This window comes from Cariama cristata, unplaced genomic scaffold (genome assembly GCF_000690535.1).
Source record: "Cariama cristata isolate BGI_N322 unplaced genomic scaffold, ASM69053v1 scaffold37124, whole genome shotgun sequence".
Lineage (NCBI taxonomy): Eukaryota > Metazoa > Chordata > Aves > Cariamiformes > Cariamidae > Cariama > Cariama cristata.
The window spans coordinates 1-15,589 of record NW_009614173.1 but is presented as its reverse complement, the minus strand read 5'-3'; the positions used below and the strand labels follow the sequence as shown (position 1 = coordinate 15,589).

The 15,589-nt window shown below is 47.3% G+C and overlaps 2 protein-coding genes across 2 annotated transcripts; one reads left to right on the top strand and one right to left on the bottom strand.

The window, feature by feature from the left end:
- The first annotated feature begins 1,466 nt into the window (after positions 1-1,466).
- On the top strand, positions 1,467-6,985 carry VPS26B (vacuolar protein sorting 26 homolog B (S. pombe)). Its single transcript, XM_009699308.1, has 7 exons — positions 1,467-1,527; positions 3,059-3,121; positions 3,260-3,416; positions 4,252-4,416; positions 5,171-5,346; positions 6,020-6,162; positions 6,743-6,985. The coding sequence occupies exons 1-7, from the start codon at positions 1,467-1,469 to the stop codon at positions 6,887-6,889; spliced, it is 912 nt and encodes a 303-aa protein (XP_009697610.1). The 3' UTR covers positions 6,890-6,985.
- Positions 6,986-10,401: 3,416 nt separating this feature from the next.
- THYN1 (thymocyte nuclear protein 1) lies at positions 10,402-15,019 on the bottom strand. The gene is made up of 7 exons (XM_009699307.1): positions 14,931-15,019; positions 13,699-13,925; positions 13,145-13,213; positions 12,347-12,439; positions 11,557-11,652; positions 10,757-10,907; positions 10,402-10,648 (listed from the first exon to the last, which is right to left on the bottom strand). Exons 1-7 carry the CDS (start codon positions 14,971-14,973, stop codon positions 10,602-10,604), a joined length of 726 nt encoding a protein of 241 aa, XP_009697609.1. The 5' UTR covers positions 14,974-15,019; the 3' UTR covers positions 10,402-10,601.
- Positions 15,020-15,589: the final 570 nt, after the last annotated feature.

The window sequence follows — 15,589 nt, the reverse complement described above, 5'->3', positions numbered from 1 at the left end:
GCTGGTGCCAAGTAGGGTAGGCTGGGTCCCAAGCAGCGCTTTGCTGCGCGGAGAATTCCCACGGCCACCTGAGATTATTCCACCCTCCGTCGGAGCTGGGCAACCCAGTCTGTTGTCTGGGCTTGAGCCTCGGCGGAAGGGAGGGAACTCCGGTCCTTTTCCAGGTCACTGTTCTCGCATCCTATTTTCTCGCTTCTGCTCGGTCACCGATTTCAGCTCTAAAATGCACGCGCTCGGAGGTAGGGTCAAATTCGGTGTCCATCCTGCAGACGCAGGTCTGAGCCCGGACATCCTAGCAACGCCAGCTGTCGGGCGGTGTTCTCCAGGCTGTCTTTATTCGCAGCTCTACGAGCTGTCTGTTTGCATTTCTCATGTGCCTACTGATTCGGTTAGAGAAGCGATGGCTGTGCCGAGGATGGTGAATCGGGTGGGTTTTACCGGTACGTCTCAAATCACCAAGTGCGTCTTCCCAGCCCCTACCCGACAACACATTTTACCCGGGTCGATCAGCTCTCTTGAGGTCCACAGGCTCAGCTCGGCCGATTCCATCTTTTATTCTTTGAGTGAGTGCCCACGCACCCCTGCACGGTTAGTTGGGTGACTTCAAGTTGTTCGAAACTTGTGGTTATCTGTGCGTGCAACCCATTTAGATTTAATATTTCCTGCTTTCTTAAAGGAAAGGTAGCTGCCACGCCCACTCTTCGATCGGAGTGGAGATGTCCATGTTTCATGGATGTGCCCGAGTCCCGCAAGCCAAAATAAGTTCAAGATGTTCCTGGTGATGCGACTGTGCTCGGCGTGTGCGGTGCCTCACCTCTGTGGCTCTCTGCACTCGGGTTTAACCCTCAAAATCACTGCGTGAGCTGTGGGCCTGCAACCTTTGCATTGCAAATCATGTGGTGTAGGAAAGTGAACTCGAGGTTTTCCCACCCAACCCCGATACCGCTGTTGATTTTTGCTGGCCCCGCTTCTGCATAACGCCGAAAAAAAAGGGAGGACAGGCAGAGAGAGCCTGTAAACAACGGAGTGTCAATAAGCCTGTTCGTTAGGAGCTAGCTGATGACCTCCTATTTGATTATGATTGTCAGTGGAAATTAAGCATGAACTTTGCTTCCTGCTCCACTCTGTCTCCTCTGTGCCGCCTCGCCTGCTTCTCACTCCCCATTTTGGAAGCCCCACTTCTGAGCCATACATATTTAGAATAACTGCTTTGAATTCGCATTATTGCCCAAGCAGGGCGTGTTGGGAGCTGCTGTGGCTGCACATTAGTCCTTTCTTTTCGCCCATCGGGCCACCTTAATAAAGTGCTGAAGTTTGTACCGCTGATAGCACTTCTTTAATGCTTTCCGTCTCAAAACAGCTTGCCTTATATTCTGACTTCTCGCTGCCATGAGGTCAGTATCTGTACGAGACAATTTAACAGGTAGGGAGGCTGAGACGTAAAGGAGTGATGTGTCACAGGGAAGATGGCTGTTCCAGACCGTACCAGAGTCCAGACTGTGAACACTGTGTCCTGCGTGGTCTCCGGTGAGCACAGAACCCATTTAAGATTTCGTTTTGTCTGCGGTAGCTGTGTCCTGAGCATGTCCCCAAAACGCTGGCAGGTTATTTTTTTTTAATCTGGAAACCTTATAGCTCTGAAAACCTGAAATTACAGCTTATTATACCTGTTTGACATGCTAATGTCTTCTGAAGTGTGGGAAACGTCAATCCTTCCTCTTCTTAAGGCTGCAGAGTGCCAACGTGCACCCTTCCGAGGTAGCAGAGAACATAGTACACTGACATTTGCCTCCCCTTGCTTTAAATTCGATCGTTACCTTCGGCATCGTGTGGCAAGATCATATGTTCCTCTTTTTATGTGGCACGTGGCTTCTCCCTGTCACATCGACAAGCACTTTGCTCTGAATGGACGTGTATTCAGTGCAGAGAGCGCTGGTTTATTTATGTCACCTGCCTGCCCAGCCTAAAGGGATTGATGGCACTCGCTGTTCTGCGTAAGTGAGGGGTGTTCTTGTGCCAGTATTTCCATTATAGAGATAAGGTGAGCAAAGGGGTGTAAGAAACGGACATTACTTAAAAGCTGAAATCTCATCGTGCATCTCAAGGAGCGGAGAACTGAGTCTCGCTGCAGTTCCTGAACCCTGCTGATGCCTCTCAGAAGCCTCCTCTGCACAGTTTAGTGCTGACAGTGAACTTGCGTGTATATGATTGTCTAATGACTTAGGTTTTTGTTTCCTCATCTAACCGTATCAGATTGGCTAAGGCTTTACCTTTTAGAAGCACTGTGTGGGTGTCTCGTAGTCACACAGCTCACACGCAGGGTTGGGAAGGGCAGATTTCATTGATGGTTATGCGTAATACACAGCTGTTAATGCCAGCTGCAGAGTTTTAAGTTTCTGTTGCTTTGACTTCGGGGAGAAAACTTTATGGAAGCTTAGAGAGGATTGCTTTCATTAAATGAGGAAACCTGTAGTCGTTTCCTGCTGCCACAAGAAGGTTGTGGGGAAAACTGAAGCAATGTGACCATGTTGGTTACTTGAGCTGGTTTGAACAGTGCTTCCGAAGGTGAATGTTCTTCCCCCATCGGTGTTCACGTCGCCATTAGTGTGTTATCCAGGGGCTGGCGGAACAACTGACTCAGCTGCCTGCCCGCACACTTGGTAGTCATGCACTGGACACTGGCTTTGTGCAGGACCGGTGAGGATCTCTACCGTTACTTATTCCCCGGTGCAAATCAAGACTACTCAAACCCTTTGTTGTCAAAGGATAAGCAGGGACAGTTGGAAGCCTCCTAGCCCTTCATTTTTGCCCTGTCACTGTTTGCTGTTCCAGAGAAGCCGTGGTGTTTTTTCCTCTCTTTACAGTGGCAATGCCTTTGGCCTAGGTTATTGTGTAGAAAATTATCGGAAGGGATTGCATGAGCTGCTGGCTCCTCTTCTCAAACAGCCTGAACGTAATTAATATTGATAATAGGTGACCCATGTCACTCTAAGGCAAGCCGAGTTCCTGATTTGTTGTAGTAGGTGAGGCTGTGCGGACTGCTTCTTTCCTGTTTCAGGGAGGAAAGTTCTGGCCTGCACCACTGAACGAGTGCGGTACGTTGCAGCCACGGGCTCCCCTGGTAGGTTCTCTGAGCAGCGGTGAAGGAAGTTGTGATCTGGACAAGGGAGTTGTGCGTAGCTGTGGAATCTCCTGCCCTTCCTCACTGTCTCACGTGGGATTAAGCATCACTGCTTACCATGGATTTATGTCTTCCTAGAACTCTACTATGACCGAGGAAACCACCATGAGTTCGTGTCTCTGGTGAAGGACCTGGCCCGTCCTGGTGAATTCACTCAATCGCAGACATTTGACTTCGAATTCACACATGTGGAAAAACCTTACGAGTCCTACACGGGGCAGAATGTGAAGTTACGGTGAGTCTCCTCCCCTTGCTGACCCCAGTTCTTGGTTCTGTTACTTACTGATGTTTACCGTGATGATGCTGGAGTGCAGCATCCCTTCCCCGACATCCTTGCAAGCTTGTCCTGTAACTCCAGATGAATTTTGGTGGGCTGACTTGTAAAAGGCTGTCCTTGAAGGCTCTGCTTTTATAAGCATGCATCAGGCTTTATGGAAATTGTTTTGCCCCATTTAAGTGAGAAGAGAAATCAGGCCCTTCTGAATCAACCAAATACTTTTTATTTGGTAATTGAGAAACCAAAATAAATTGTTTGGTTTAGTCTCCAACGGGGACATTTTCGCTATCTTGTTATCAGTCTTGTCAACTTCAGTTGTGCTCTATATGCAAACAGATGCCTAGCTTATGTCTTGTTCATATGTTGCAAGCTGTATTTCGCACCTAGGCACTCCAGTTGACTTGAAATTCAGTCACTGGCTTTGAAGGGGGGCTTGGAAAATTCTGAGATCTGCAGAAAGATGTGTGACTGTGGAGACCGGTGTGATCTAATCTCTTGCAAAAGGACAGTGGTTTTAACACGCGCAAGCTGTTACTCAGGTCGCCAAAATGGTGCTTAGGTAACTCAGGCTCGCAAATGCATGAAAGCTTAGAGAAGTCTTAGAAGAGTCTGCTTTTCCATTTGAAAATTCCCTTCTGTCTTTTTCAACACGGGGTATTGGCTGCTCCAGAAGCCGAGGTACCGGTAAGACTGCTTGGATAGTCCAGTGCAATCCATTCAGCCCCACATCCCTCCCTGCTTTGTCTCTGTTGCTACCCGTACAACCCTAATAGGAGGGGGACTCTCCTTGCAGGTATTTCCTCCGAGCGACTGTCAGTCGCAGACTGAACGATGTGGTGAAGGAGATGGACATAGTTGTGCACACTCTGAGCACCTACCCAGAGCTCAACTCCTCCATTAAGATGGAGGTGGGGATTGAGGATTGCCTGCACATTGAGTTCGAGTATAACAAGTCCAAGTAAGTGTCTCGAGAGCAGCCAGTGGCTGTGGGGAACCATCTGCTACAGGGGACAGCTTGGTTTGGAGGCCCGAAGCACGCGTCTTGCATGTGATCCTCAAAGGGAGGCTGGCAGACAGTTCGCATCCCGGCTGAGGATCTGTGGGTTCCTCTGCTTGCCCCATAGATGTGCTCTCTGGACCAAGGAGTGGGAAGCAATGGCTGTGGCTTACTGAGTTTGGAGCGCAGTGTGAGGCTGTTGCAGTAACTTTGCATTCCCTTTATCCTTGGCAAGATCGGTGTTTCCAAGTGTCTTCAAAGTATAACGTCTGCTCTTTACCACACAATACAGTCGGACCTTAATTCAGGCACAGAAGTTGGAAACAGCTCTTTTAAACTATTAATGCATCTTTCCCAGCTGATGCTAGCACATCTCCCTGCAGTGTAACATTTGGGTTGGTTTTAATTGACCTAAAAAATTGGTCTTGGAGGCTTTGCTGTCGCAGAGGTTTCTTGCAGATATTCAGCCTGAAATTCTGTTTTTAATTTATCTGATCATGCTAAATGTTCTTGTCGATTTCCAAAACGCCGAAGGATGAAAGAGGAAGTGCTGTTTACAGCAGCCTAGGGGAGGTCGTTGATTTGCCGTCTGAAATGTACAGCTGGGGCCGCGGATAAGAGCAAAGTGCCTGCCAAACAAGTTCCCGCTCTTCAGTCTGAGTCCTGGTCTGCTGCGTAGTGTTTGATCGTGGTGCTTTCTTCCTTCACGTGCTAGGTATCATTTAAAAGACGTGATTGTTGGAAAGATCTACTTCCTGCTGGTGCGAATCAAGATCAAGCACATGGAGATAGATATCATCAAGAGAGAAACAACAGGGACCGGACCCAACGTGTATCACGAGAATGACACAATAGCTAAATATGAGATCATGGATGGGGCACCTGTGAGAGGTGAGAAGGCAGATGAACCCTTCAGAATTCCTCTTCTGAAGTCTTTAGGGGTGGGAATACGAGTCCTGCAGTATCTGCAGCTGAATCTGTGTGCTCAGTAGTAGTATGCATCCTGTTTCACTGGTGGACTCACGGCAGTTTACATAGGTGATTAAATATGATCCCCTTCCTTCTCTGGTATGATGAGGGGGAATTGCGGCATAACAAGTTGCGATGACTTAATTCTTTTGGTGAAGCAGCAGCAGAACCAGGAATAGATGTAAATTCACTGTTGGCATGGGCCACCAGCTGGCATTGCTGCAACTTGGAGCAGAAAGATGGTGTTCTAGCTCTGTGCCAATCTCCTGTGCCACTTGTTTCCCAGCTCCGTTGCCCAGCAGAGTCACCTGCCAGAGAAAATGTCACCTTACTCATTTTTTCCTGCGGTGCTGTCTTGGTGCGGGTCACAAATGAGTCCTTTGCTGTTAAAGTGGAGATGGAATAGCTGTCAGCAAGGGCAGGATCTGGCTGTGGACCATGCATGCGATTTTTGAAGGGGGTCTTTTAGCTCATCTTACTCCACTTGTGGAAATGGTCACAAAGTTTGTGGCCTAGTGAGATTTTGTTTTGCTGGTGCTCTCCTAGTTTGTATCTGTGGATTCTGTCTGTGCTGATGGTTCCGTACACTTTGTAGGGGAGTCCATTCCCATCAGACTCTTTCTGGCTGGCTACGAGCTGACTCCAACGATGAGGGACATCAATAAGAAGTTCTCCGTGCGTTATTACCTCAATCTGGTGCTGATCGATGAGGAAGAGAGACGCTACTTTAAACAGCAGGTGAGAAACAGAGCCATTAGTTCTTCTTAGACCTGTAGACGGTCACTTGGGATACTATGTTATAAGGACCTTCTGGGAATTTGGGATTCCGGTGGGGAGAATCATGTTCTTGTCTGAATATCTGTAAGGACTGGACAAATTAGAGTGTGCAAAGATGGTCTAGGAGGAATGGTCCACGCAGGTCAGATGTGTGTGATGGTAAGCATACATGTAGAAGGTGCCTACCTGGGATGTCTTTTCTGCTCTTTTGCCCTGTGGCGGAGCTTCTGTGCTTCACCTTACCAATTCCAATGTGGCAGCCAACGGCAATAGGACAGGGCTGCCCTAGATGTCCAGTGGGTTGCCCCTATGTGCTCAGATCCCGGGGAGGAGCACTCTACCCAAATCTTCAGGAAGGCTGCATTGCAAGGCCTCTGCTTGCCACTGCAAGTGGCCTCACGTGCAGAGCTGCGGGTGGAACGGGCCAGGACGGGCTGAGTTCTCACGGAGTCCGGCAGCTTGGTTTGGCCTCTGGGTCAGGGTGGGGCCAGGAGAAGGTCTCACAAGCCCTGACAAGCCCTGCTTGGCTGTGTTACTACAGGAGGTGGTGCTTTGGCGGAAAGGAGACATAGTGAGGAAGAGCATGTCCCACCAAGCAGCCATTGCCTCCCAGCGGTTTGAGGGGACATCCTCACACACCGAGGCCAAGACCCCCAGCCAGCCTGCAGAGAACAACGGCCGGCAGTGAGAGGTCACGCAAAGGAAGACTGCTGTGGAGCCAGTGGGGACCGCAGCAAGGAGGAAGAAAAAAACACTTCAGAGACTTCATGAAAATAAATATCCGTTTTTGACTTAATTCCTTTCTTCAAAGGACTTGTAGGGTGGGAAGGGGATGGGAGGGCGAGGCAAGCTGGAGCACTGGCGGTGCGGAGTTGAAGGTACCTCAGTGCTTCCCAATCAACTACATTCCTCTGGGGTCGGCTGCTTTGAGGCATGTGTCCAGAGGCTGCGGAGCTGCCTGATCTCCTCTTTACCCCGAGACCCTTTCAGTGTGGCAGTGGGGAGGGAGAGAGCAAGTGAAGGCCAAATCTGCTGCTTCTTCCCAGCGGTGTGGAGGTTGCTTTGGGGCTGTGTAGGATGGATATTATTCTCACCTTTCTGAAATCTTCACGAGCGAAAATGACACAGAGATTAGCTGGAAGGTAGAGGAGAGAGTCAGAGACTGAGGTGCGGCCTACTTGAAATTGCTTAGTGTTATCCCCTTGCTGCCTCCTCTTCCTCTTCATGCTGGCGTTGGATTCCTTGTCACAAACAGTTATACAATGCAGTTGACTCAGCCCTGGGACTGCCACACAGCTGCACGGAGCACGGGCAGCAGGCGTACTGTCGTGTCCTTGCCTGCTGACTGCCATGTTGCGTCAAAGGGGAGCTGTGGCTGGTAGGAGGGAGTGAGGCATGTGAATGCAGTAGGTGGTGGCACAGGTTGGGCAGAGTGGTGAAGGTCCCATCGCTGCTGGGTGGGCAAGAAGTCGGGGCAGGAAGGCTCCTGGACGAGAGCAGTGCCTTCCTAGCCTTGTCCGGGCAGCTGCCTGAGCGTCTCTTGGGTTGCTGCACTCATACAGGTCCCAGTTGCTGCTGCAGAGCAGGGGCAGACCAGCCTTGGGAGGTCTAGAGAAAAGTTTTGGAAGGTGAGAAATAAATGGAGGCTCTCTTGGGAGTGGGCTTATGCTGCACACGCTGCCCTGCTCATGTCTGTGTCCTTGTGACAGAGCACGCTTTGTAGTAGGGACAGGCGAGACATAGAAACGCATGTGTATTGTTTTGTTTGCTCCCTCATGCCTGCGGGATGAGGATTAGTAAGGACAGAAAGCAGATGCAATTGTTTTAAGAAGCTCGTGGCCTGTGTGTGCTGCTAGATGAAGCCAAGCAGCCACTGGAAGTATGGTAGAGCTTTCCAATTCCAGGGACACGTTCCTGAGGCCTGAGCTGAAGTCACCAGTGAGGTCTGAGGGTATGCCATGAACAGAAAACACGAATGTGGGTTTTTTTCTTTTCTAAAATAAGCTGCTTTTAGGCTTCAGCTAAGTAGAATCATAAGAACATTCCCAGAAGGGAGTCACCCCTCCATTAAAAATTAGATGTGGCTTTGTAGACTTGACTGAGCCTGGAGAATATCCATCCTGTTTAGATGCCCTTCAAGGAAGCAGGTGGTCAGACCTCCTACCAGATGGAGAGACAAGCCTGCATTAAATGCTGGGATATGAGCTCTATCAAGTAGGATTTGTCTGGATTGCCCTGTGAGTTTGTGGCTCGCTAGGGTTTTGTCCAGCTTCCTTTTGACTGTGGAATGAATGTCCTCTGCCTCTGTCCTACAGCTGAATGTAGAAGAGTTGTCTCGCAGCTGGGAAACGGAAGTATCTTCTGCTTTGTTTGGTGGAACAGTGCTGGTGGAGGGAGTGGGGCCTGGGTGGGAAGGGGAGCTTTTTATGTAATAAGACAGCTATTGTATTTCAGTGATAAATGTGTGTTTTTGCTTGCCAAAGTAAGTTATCTCTTACTCACCACGTGTAAGGTTGTGGGGTTTAGTAGAGCTGGACAGTCTTGCTCTGTTGTAGAGGACACTAATGATCTCATCTCTGCTGAATGCTTGTGTCACACCATGTTTCTGCTCTGTAATAGTGAAGACGTGGCTTGCTTTTCTTTACATGAGAAGTCTGTGCCATGGGCTGGAGCCGTGTCTTCCTAAGACTGAAGCAAAAGCGTACTTTAGACAACTACCTTGTTATGCCAGGGCATGGGGTGTTAACCTGCTGCAGGTCTCGCAAGGCAAAGGAATCTGGATGTTGCTTTTGACACTCGTTCTACTCCCCGCTCTGCGTAGGGGGAACCACCTGTGCTGTGGCAATACACAATCTTTTAGAGACAAGTGAAGCTCCCGTTGGGAGCCTCTGGGGATAGCAGACTTATCTTTCCATGGCTAAGCTGAGCACAGCAGCACCCTAACCGCCCTCTGGCTTTCCCTCAACTCCCATCCCGCCTAGAATTTTTTTTCCTTGCCTATTCCTCTTGATTGTAGGCCATGTGGTATCAAAGAAACCCCATGGATGAAGATGTCTCTGCATTCCAGGAGTGTTTTGTTTACTGGCCAAACAGCATCAGTACCAGATGTAAGATAATTGTCTGACAAGACAATGCACCGTAAGGAGATTTCTATTAAACATCTGTTTGTCCCTTCTGGAGGGTTTACTTGGAAAAAGTGCATGAGCTATATGTTGGGTTGGTTGGGATTTTTTTCCCTACTTTGTGCCCCTCTCTCCTGTGTCCCTACTTGTGGAACCAGAATTTGGAAATGATCCCCATTTTTACTTAATCTAAATGGACCAGTCAACCCGTTACCCAGTAGGCCCTCTGTTTTGTCTGGGGTGGAGCAGATGGGCTGAGCATCTTTAGAGAGAAGTTGAAGCATAAGGTCGAAGAGTGTGTCGTTAGCATGGACGCTGCTCGAGCAGTCGTGTCCCCCTGAGCTGGGTGGTTCTGTTCAGTACTTGGGCCATTCCCTCTCTCCCAGGCAGTCAGGCAGGGGGGAGCATGCAAGTACTAAACCAAGCAGTGCAACCTGTAATTAAGCCTCTGCTGTGTTTACATGTTTCTTAATTCGTTGTCTTTTCAATGGCTGTATTTTAAAACTTGGGTTTTTTTGTCTCTCCAATTAAAAAGAGCCAGCCCTGGCTGTCAAATGCTGTGCATGAGTTTGTCTGATATGGTTTATATCGCCTGGCCTGGGTCTGGTTTTGTTTTCGGTTTTTTTTATGATATTAAGACATTTTTCCTTAGTGCCATACTGTGCAGCTCTCCAAACGCGCTCAAGGAGTTTGTCCTTGGTTATCTCTATAAATTCTTGGTCTTTAAGCTGTATCACTGCTTAGAAGCTGCGCTGGTGGAGGACCCATGTACCTTAAAAATTAGCAAGCTAGCTGTATTTTCTTCTCTTTTTTTTTTGTCAGTACTAAAATAACATGGGGAGTTTTGTACCTGCAGGAAGTTAACTGTGATCTGCTTTGCAGCAATCAATCAGGCTGGATGTGTATATACATCTGAATTTTTCTTGTTCTAGACAGAAGTTTAGCGATACCTTTCTGCAGAAAAATGTCCCTCTGCACTACGTGGAGCTGCACTGGATCCTGTAGTAAACATCCTCAAGGAGGATGTACCCGTTTCATCTTTCAAGAGATAAATTGCAGATTTTTCCACTATTAAAAATTGAGTAGCTGCAATTGATTCTGAAAGGCTTTATTTAAAAATAAGCAAAAATAACAGTGTGTCAGAATAAGGGACATGTAGCTGCGAATCACACGCGGGCATGTTCTTGTGGCTGCGATTGAGCAAGTAAACTTGAGAATTACGCTGGTTTAGGAGGCGGCATCAGCGAGCTGGGCAGAAGCTGTGCTGCTGTCAGTTTCTTAATGTGGCTTTTCCTCTTCCAGGCTCAAGACAAAATCAAATTCCTCTGCATTGAAAAGGTAAGGAAGAAAAAGCCATAAGTGGAACTTCCAAGTTCTCTGAGAGGGCTGCCTCTCAGAGGGAATGGCACCAGGAGTCCACAGAAGGTTCTTACCTTGTGTCAGTGGTTGGATGGAAAGACGTTGTCTTGTGAAGAGCATCATGTTCTTTAGGGGGCCTCCATCTGCTTTATGTGCCAGGTGGTGAGCCTTGATTTCAGAAAGGGGGATGAAACGCTTTGTCATCCGCACAAACTGGACATCCACCTGGGAAGTGATGGGCAGCAAAGGGGTGTGGTTGGAGAAGGATATAGCCTCCAGATATCACATAAGATCTTTGGGGGGATAAAGATTTTAAACTGAAGCAAAGGACTGATGTGTACTACCTTATAATGGTATGGAAGCTTTTCCTTGCTCACGGCTAAAAGAACTTTCAGATACTTCTGGCAGGCAATTTGTTTACGTGAATCTTAGCACTGTGCACTAGCAACAGACATTCATGTTGTCGCACAGACAATACAAAATTAAGATGCAGGATGTCGCCAGCCTGTGAACACTCACTTCCCTGTAATTTAGCGAGCCTCTAAACTACAGCTTTGTTTTCTGTAGACCGAGAGTGGTACTTTAAGATGTTCGTTCTCTTTCCTAACCCAGAATTCTGCCAGGCATGGATGTCAGCTCTGCATCCAAGTAAGATTTGAAAATTTAGGGAAATAAATTTTGGCAGCCTTCTGGAAACAGATAGGGGAAAAGGTAGATAAACCAATCAGGATTGGATTTTTCTCTTGAGAGAGAAAAAGGTAGCTAGGCCAGGACAGAAGCTTGAGAAGGTACACGGTATGATGTGAACAGGCTTCTACCTTCACTCTGCTTGCACAGAGAGCTTGGAACAGCTGTATTTAGTTTACTACTTTACCATGGACCATTTGGGGTTCTCTTTTCTGCTGGAGGAATCATAATGAGGATCCTTCTGATCAAACTGTGTGTGATCAGGGTATGCCTCCTTTACGATCTGAAGCAGAAGGGGAGAAGAATGTGAGACAAGTTCCCATCAGTTAAAAACTATCATCAGCAAAGGGTACGAAATGCCCTTGAGCAAGCTGTGACTATACATAAATAATCCTTGTGCAAAAATCAGCCTTGCTTTCCCCGAACTCCATTCTCATGGTGAGATATATTTCCTTCCTTTACATTTCTTGGATCGAAGCACTGCGGAATAGCATGGCTGTCACTGAAGCATCATCACCTCTTCGGAGAGCAATGTGGAAGGAGCACACGCCACAGAGGAAAACTGGGTAGATGACGATAGTCTTTGGGTTGAGCTCTTCTCTTAAAGAAAAAGCTTTTCCGTGCCCTAGGTTTTATACTACTGCCTTTCAGGCTCAGCTGACTAGAATTTAGTGAATCAGATTTTAATCAGTGTGCAGCAACACTTGACTTGTCTGGAAGTGCTCTGAAATGTCAGCAGTAAAACAGCAGTTTGCTGCTATTTCTCTGGAGAAAGATGCCCCGAGTCAGCCCTGCTGGGATACGTGCTGTTGAGCCTAGATGCCCTAGGCTCATTTCGCTGCTCTCACGGGACAACTTTTGCACTCCTTTGGGGCTGAGACAGAAGTAGGGCTAACAAGCTGTTTGATAACCCACGGATTATTACTTCCCCCTCTCCCCCAGCCCCCAGAAACACCGAACGAGAAAGAGGCACTCACCTTGACAATGCCAACAATGCCAGGCTCTTTACAGTTACTGTGGTAGAAGAAGGCCTGCTGCCCAAGTTTCATGGCTCTCAGGAAATTCCTTGCCTGTCAGGTGTAAATGAGAGACTTTGAGCTCTTTGTATCAAGCTCTCACGGTTTCCTTATAAGCAGCTAGGAACAAGAACTAACAACAGAGGTATATGTGCGTCAGACCTTGAGTAGCTCTGAAAAAGGTTTCCTACAGTTGTTGTACAGATGTTTTGTGCTGCAATGAAATGAAGTAAAAACAAGGCTACAGAGCAAGATCCTGTTGGTTAGAAAGTACGTGGGAATTCAACAGCTCGGCCACCCTCATTCAGAGATAGCAGAAGACTTAAGCGGGCTGTCAGCAAACAAGCAGCAGAACAGATCATATATAGGGGGAAGCATATATAGTAGGTTTTAGGGAAAGCAAACATGGATTTCCTTTGCAGAGAGGCCTGGAACAGAAAGCTGTACACTGACAAGGCATAGTATTTGGGTAAGTACAGACTTGCAAAAAGGTGTCAAGGGAAACAGAGGCTGGTCTAAGCTAAAGACCAAGCTAAAGAAAAACTGGATGATTTGACAGAATATTACTCAGCCTGAATCTACCTTTGACCTAGAGGCAATTAAGCAGGAGTTTTGACTCCTGACAAAATGCACTTGTAAAATCAGGCAGAGTGCCTCAAAAGGAAATCCTTCAGGCAAAAGGCACAAGTTATTTGGGGGGAGAGCCACCTTTTTTCTAGTGCTATTTCAGTAACTCCATCTTTGACATGTGTTCCTTACCTGGTAGTTTCTTACTCCATCCCAAAAGGTTGTCTGATTGGGCTGAGCTTTCAAGTCATCAATGCTGAACTGCCAAATGGAATGAAAATACAGGTTAAGTTCAGGGGGTAGTCTGATATTTACTGTGCTGTTGTCTACACTGTGCCTCAACATCTGTTCCTAGTAGCTCCTTCAATTATAGTTCAAAGTTGATGATCTTTTTGGCTCCCACGGGGGCTAAAGAAAAGCCTTCACAAAGGAGGAACACTGCAGCAGTGTAAAGGCAGAGTCCAAAATAGATGCTGCCCCTGCTATCAACAGCTAAGCATCCTGAGGACCTGATTTCCTCTTTTATTACAAGTATCAAACCCCAAGCTTGTCACCCTGGAAGAGAACAACACGATGTCTTTCTATTTCCAGGAAGATGAATGGTTTTTGAGAAGACACAATAGTGTTAATATTGCAAACCATCTGAATTGTCTGCTCCTGTAACTCAGCATTCAGGCACTAATGCTCTGGATAGTAGTGAAATTGCTTCTATACTTTGCTGAGTAAGGATGGGTGTCAGTGCTTACCTTCACATCCACTCCCTTCTCGAGCCTGCTCTCTGGTTCTGATTTCAGAAGCCAGTGACAATATGTTATCTTGCTTTCCTCCCCACCAGAGTCGGATTCTTTTGTCTTCTTCCAGTTTTTCCATCCTGACTTAGAACTCCCAGCTGGAGGTTTTGTGGACTCTTCTTCCTCCTGATCCAGAGTCTCCTCCTCAGTTTTGGCAATTTTAGCGTCAGGCTCTTTTTTATCTTAAAAGAAACAATAAAAAAAACCCCATTCCCATAAACCACATTTTGTTTCCAATAAGGACTGGTGATGAAACATTTTTAGTCATCCAAGCTGGTTTCATGTACTGGTATTTGACTGCAGCAGAAGTTTGGCGCACCCCAGATGCTATGGGTAAGGTAGTAGCATTATGCACTAGTGTTTCTGAGTATTTCTATTTGCAACTGAAATAAGGATTATTTTTTTTTCTGTGGTGTGCACAAATGTAATTTAATAGTCATAGTTAATCATAAAAAAGCCAGTACAGACCACGTTGCCCACAGGAAGTGTAGTTGAACTTTTTTTTTAATTAATCGCTGAGAAATCAACCGCATGCAACAAAGTTGATTTAGACAAGTCTGGTGAATAACAGGAAAATTCAGCAGCAAAGCAAGCTATTTCAGCTACTGCAATAGCTGGAAACCTTAGATTAAGCCTCCACCATGCTACCTGTTCAGAGGGGGTCCATATCCCTGTTTGTCCAGGACTCAGCAAAAAACAATAAGTGATTCAAGGGTACAAAGGTGGTTATTTGCTGGAGTCGCTTAAGCAAATGAGTGGCATGGATGAACCAACCATGCAATTTTTTCATCTTATGCTTTAAACACCACCTAATGGTGCCTTAAGTGCAAAGTTTTGCTTTTTCGGGTTTTTTTTCTCCTTTTTTTTTTTTTGCAGATGGTACCACATCAGCTTCCTGCCACTACACTGGGTATACTTCAACACGTAGGACCTGAAAGCTCTTCATAAATGGGCATGGGTTACTCTTTTTAACCACCTTGTGCTGAGAATACATCATTGTCCCTATCATATATCTAGCAGACTTGTCTCAGTCACACATGGATGCTCAGCCCATTTTTACAGAGGAAATGCTGTCTGCAAGACATGTGGCTTTGCAAGACAGACAGTTAAGATGACTGTCTGTAGTTCCACTATAGCTTGGAACCTCAAGTGAGAGATGCTAAATTAGTTAGGGTGTCAGCACAGACCTGCTACTGCTCCTTTGTCTCTCTTTCTGCTTGGCCAAGGCATCTCTGGTCTCTTTGAATGACCTTCTCTTCACTGAGAAGCACCTGCTGAATGACAGAAGAAGAAAGAATTACTGCTTATTCAGGCAAGCTGAAAAAAGTAGCAATGTCTGAGACAGAGAACCCTAAAAGCTGTAGAAGAGTAAATAAATTTCCTTCCTTGAGCTCAGCCATTTCCTCTATCAGTGCAGATGCTGGCACCGGTTGAGGACCACACCCTTGGTGTGCTGGAGGCAGGCAGGCCCTCCACAGCCGTGCTCTGATGGACATTAGCAGAAGGGCTGCTTTTCTCCACGGTGGCGCAGCTGTTGGAGAAAAGTCCCGAAGGTGCTTGGCCTAAGCGCGGCCCCTCTCTGCCCTGCTAGAGGAGCTGTGCTTTTGGAAAAGGCAGAAGAGCTTGCCTCCAGAGCTCCGTCCAGCCTCGCACCAGGGGTGTCTGGCTCAGCTGGTCGCTCTCAGAGTTCAGGCGTGCAAAGTCTCTTCGGGAAAGAGAGCAAGTTGGCTGGTCCGACCCCTGCCCCCTTCTGCCAGCAGCCCGTTAGAAGTTATTTGGCTCTGAGCTGGCCTCCTACTGCCAGAGCGGGTGGCATCAACTTTTCCACCTTCTATGCCAAGCTTCT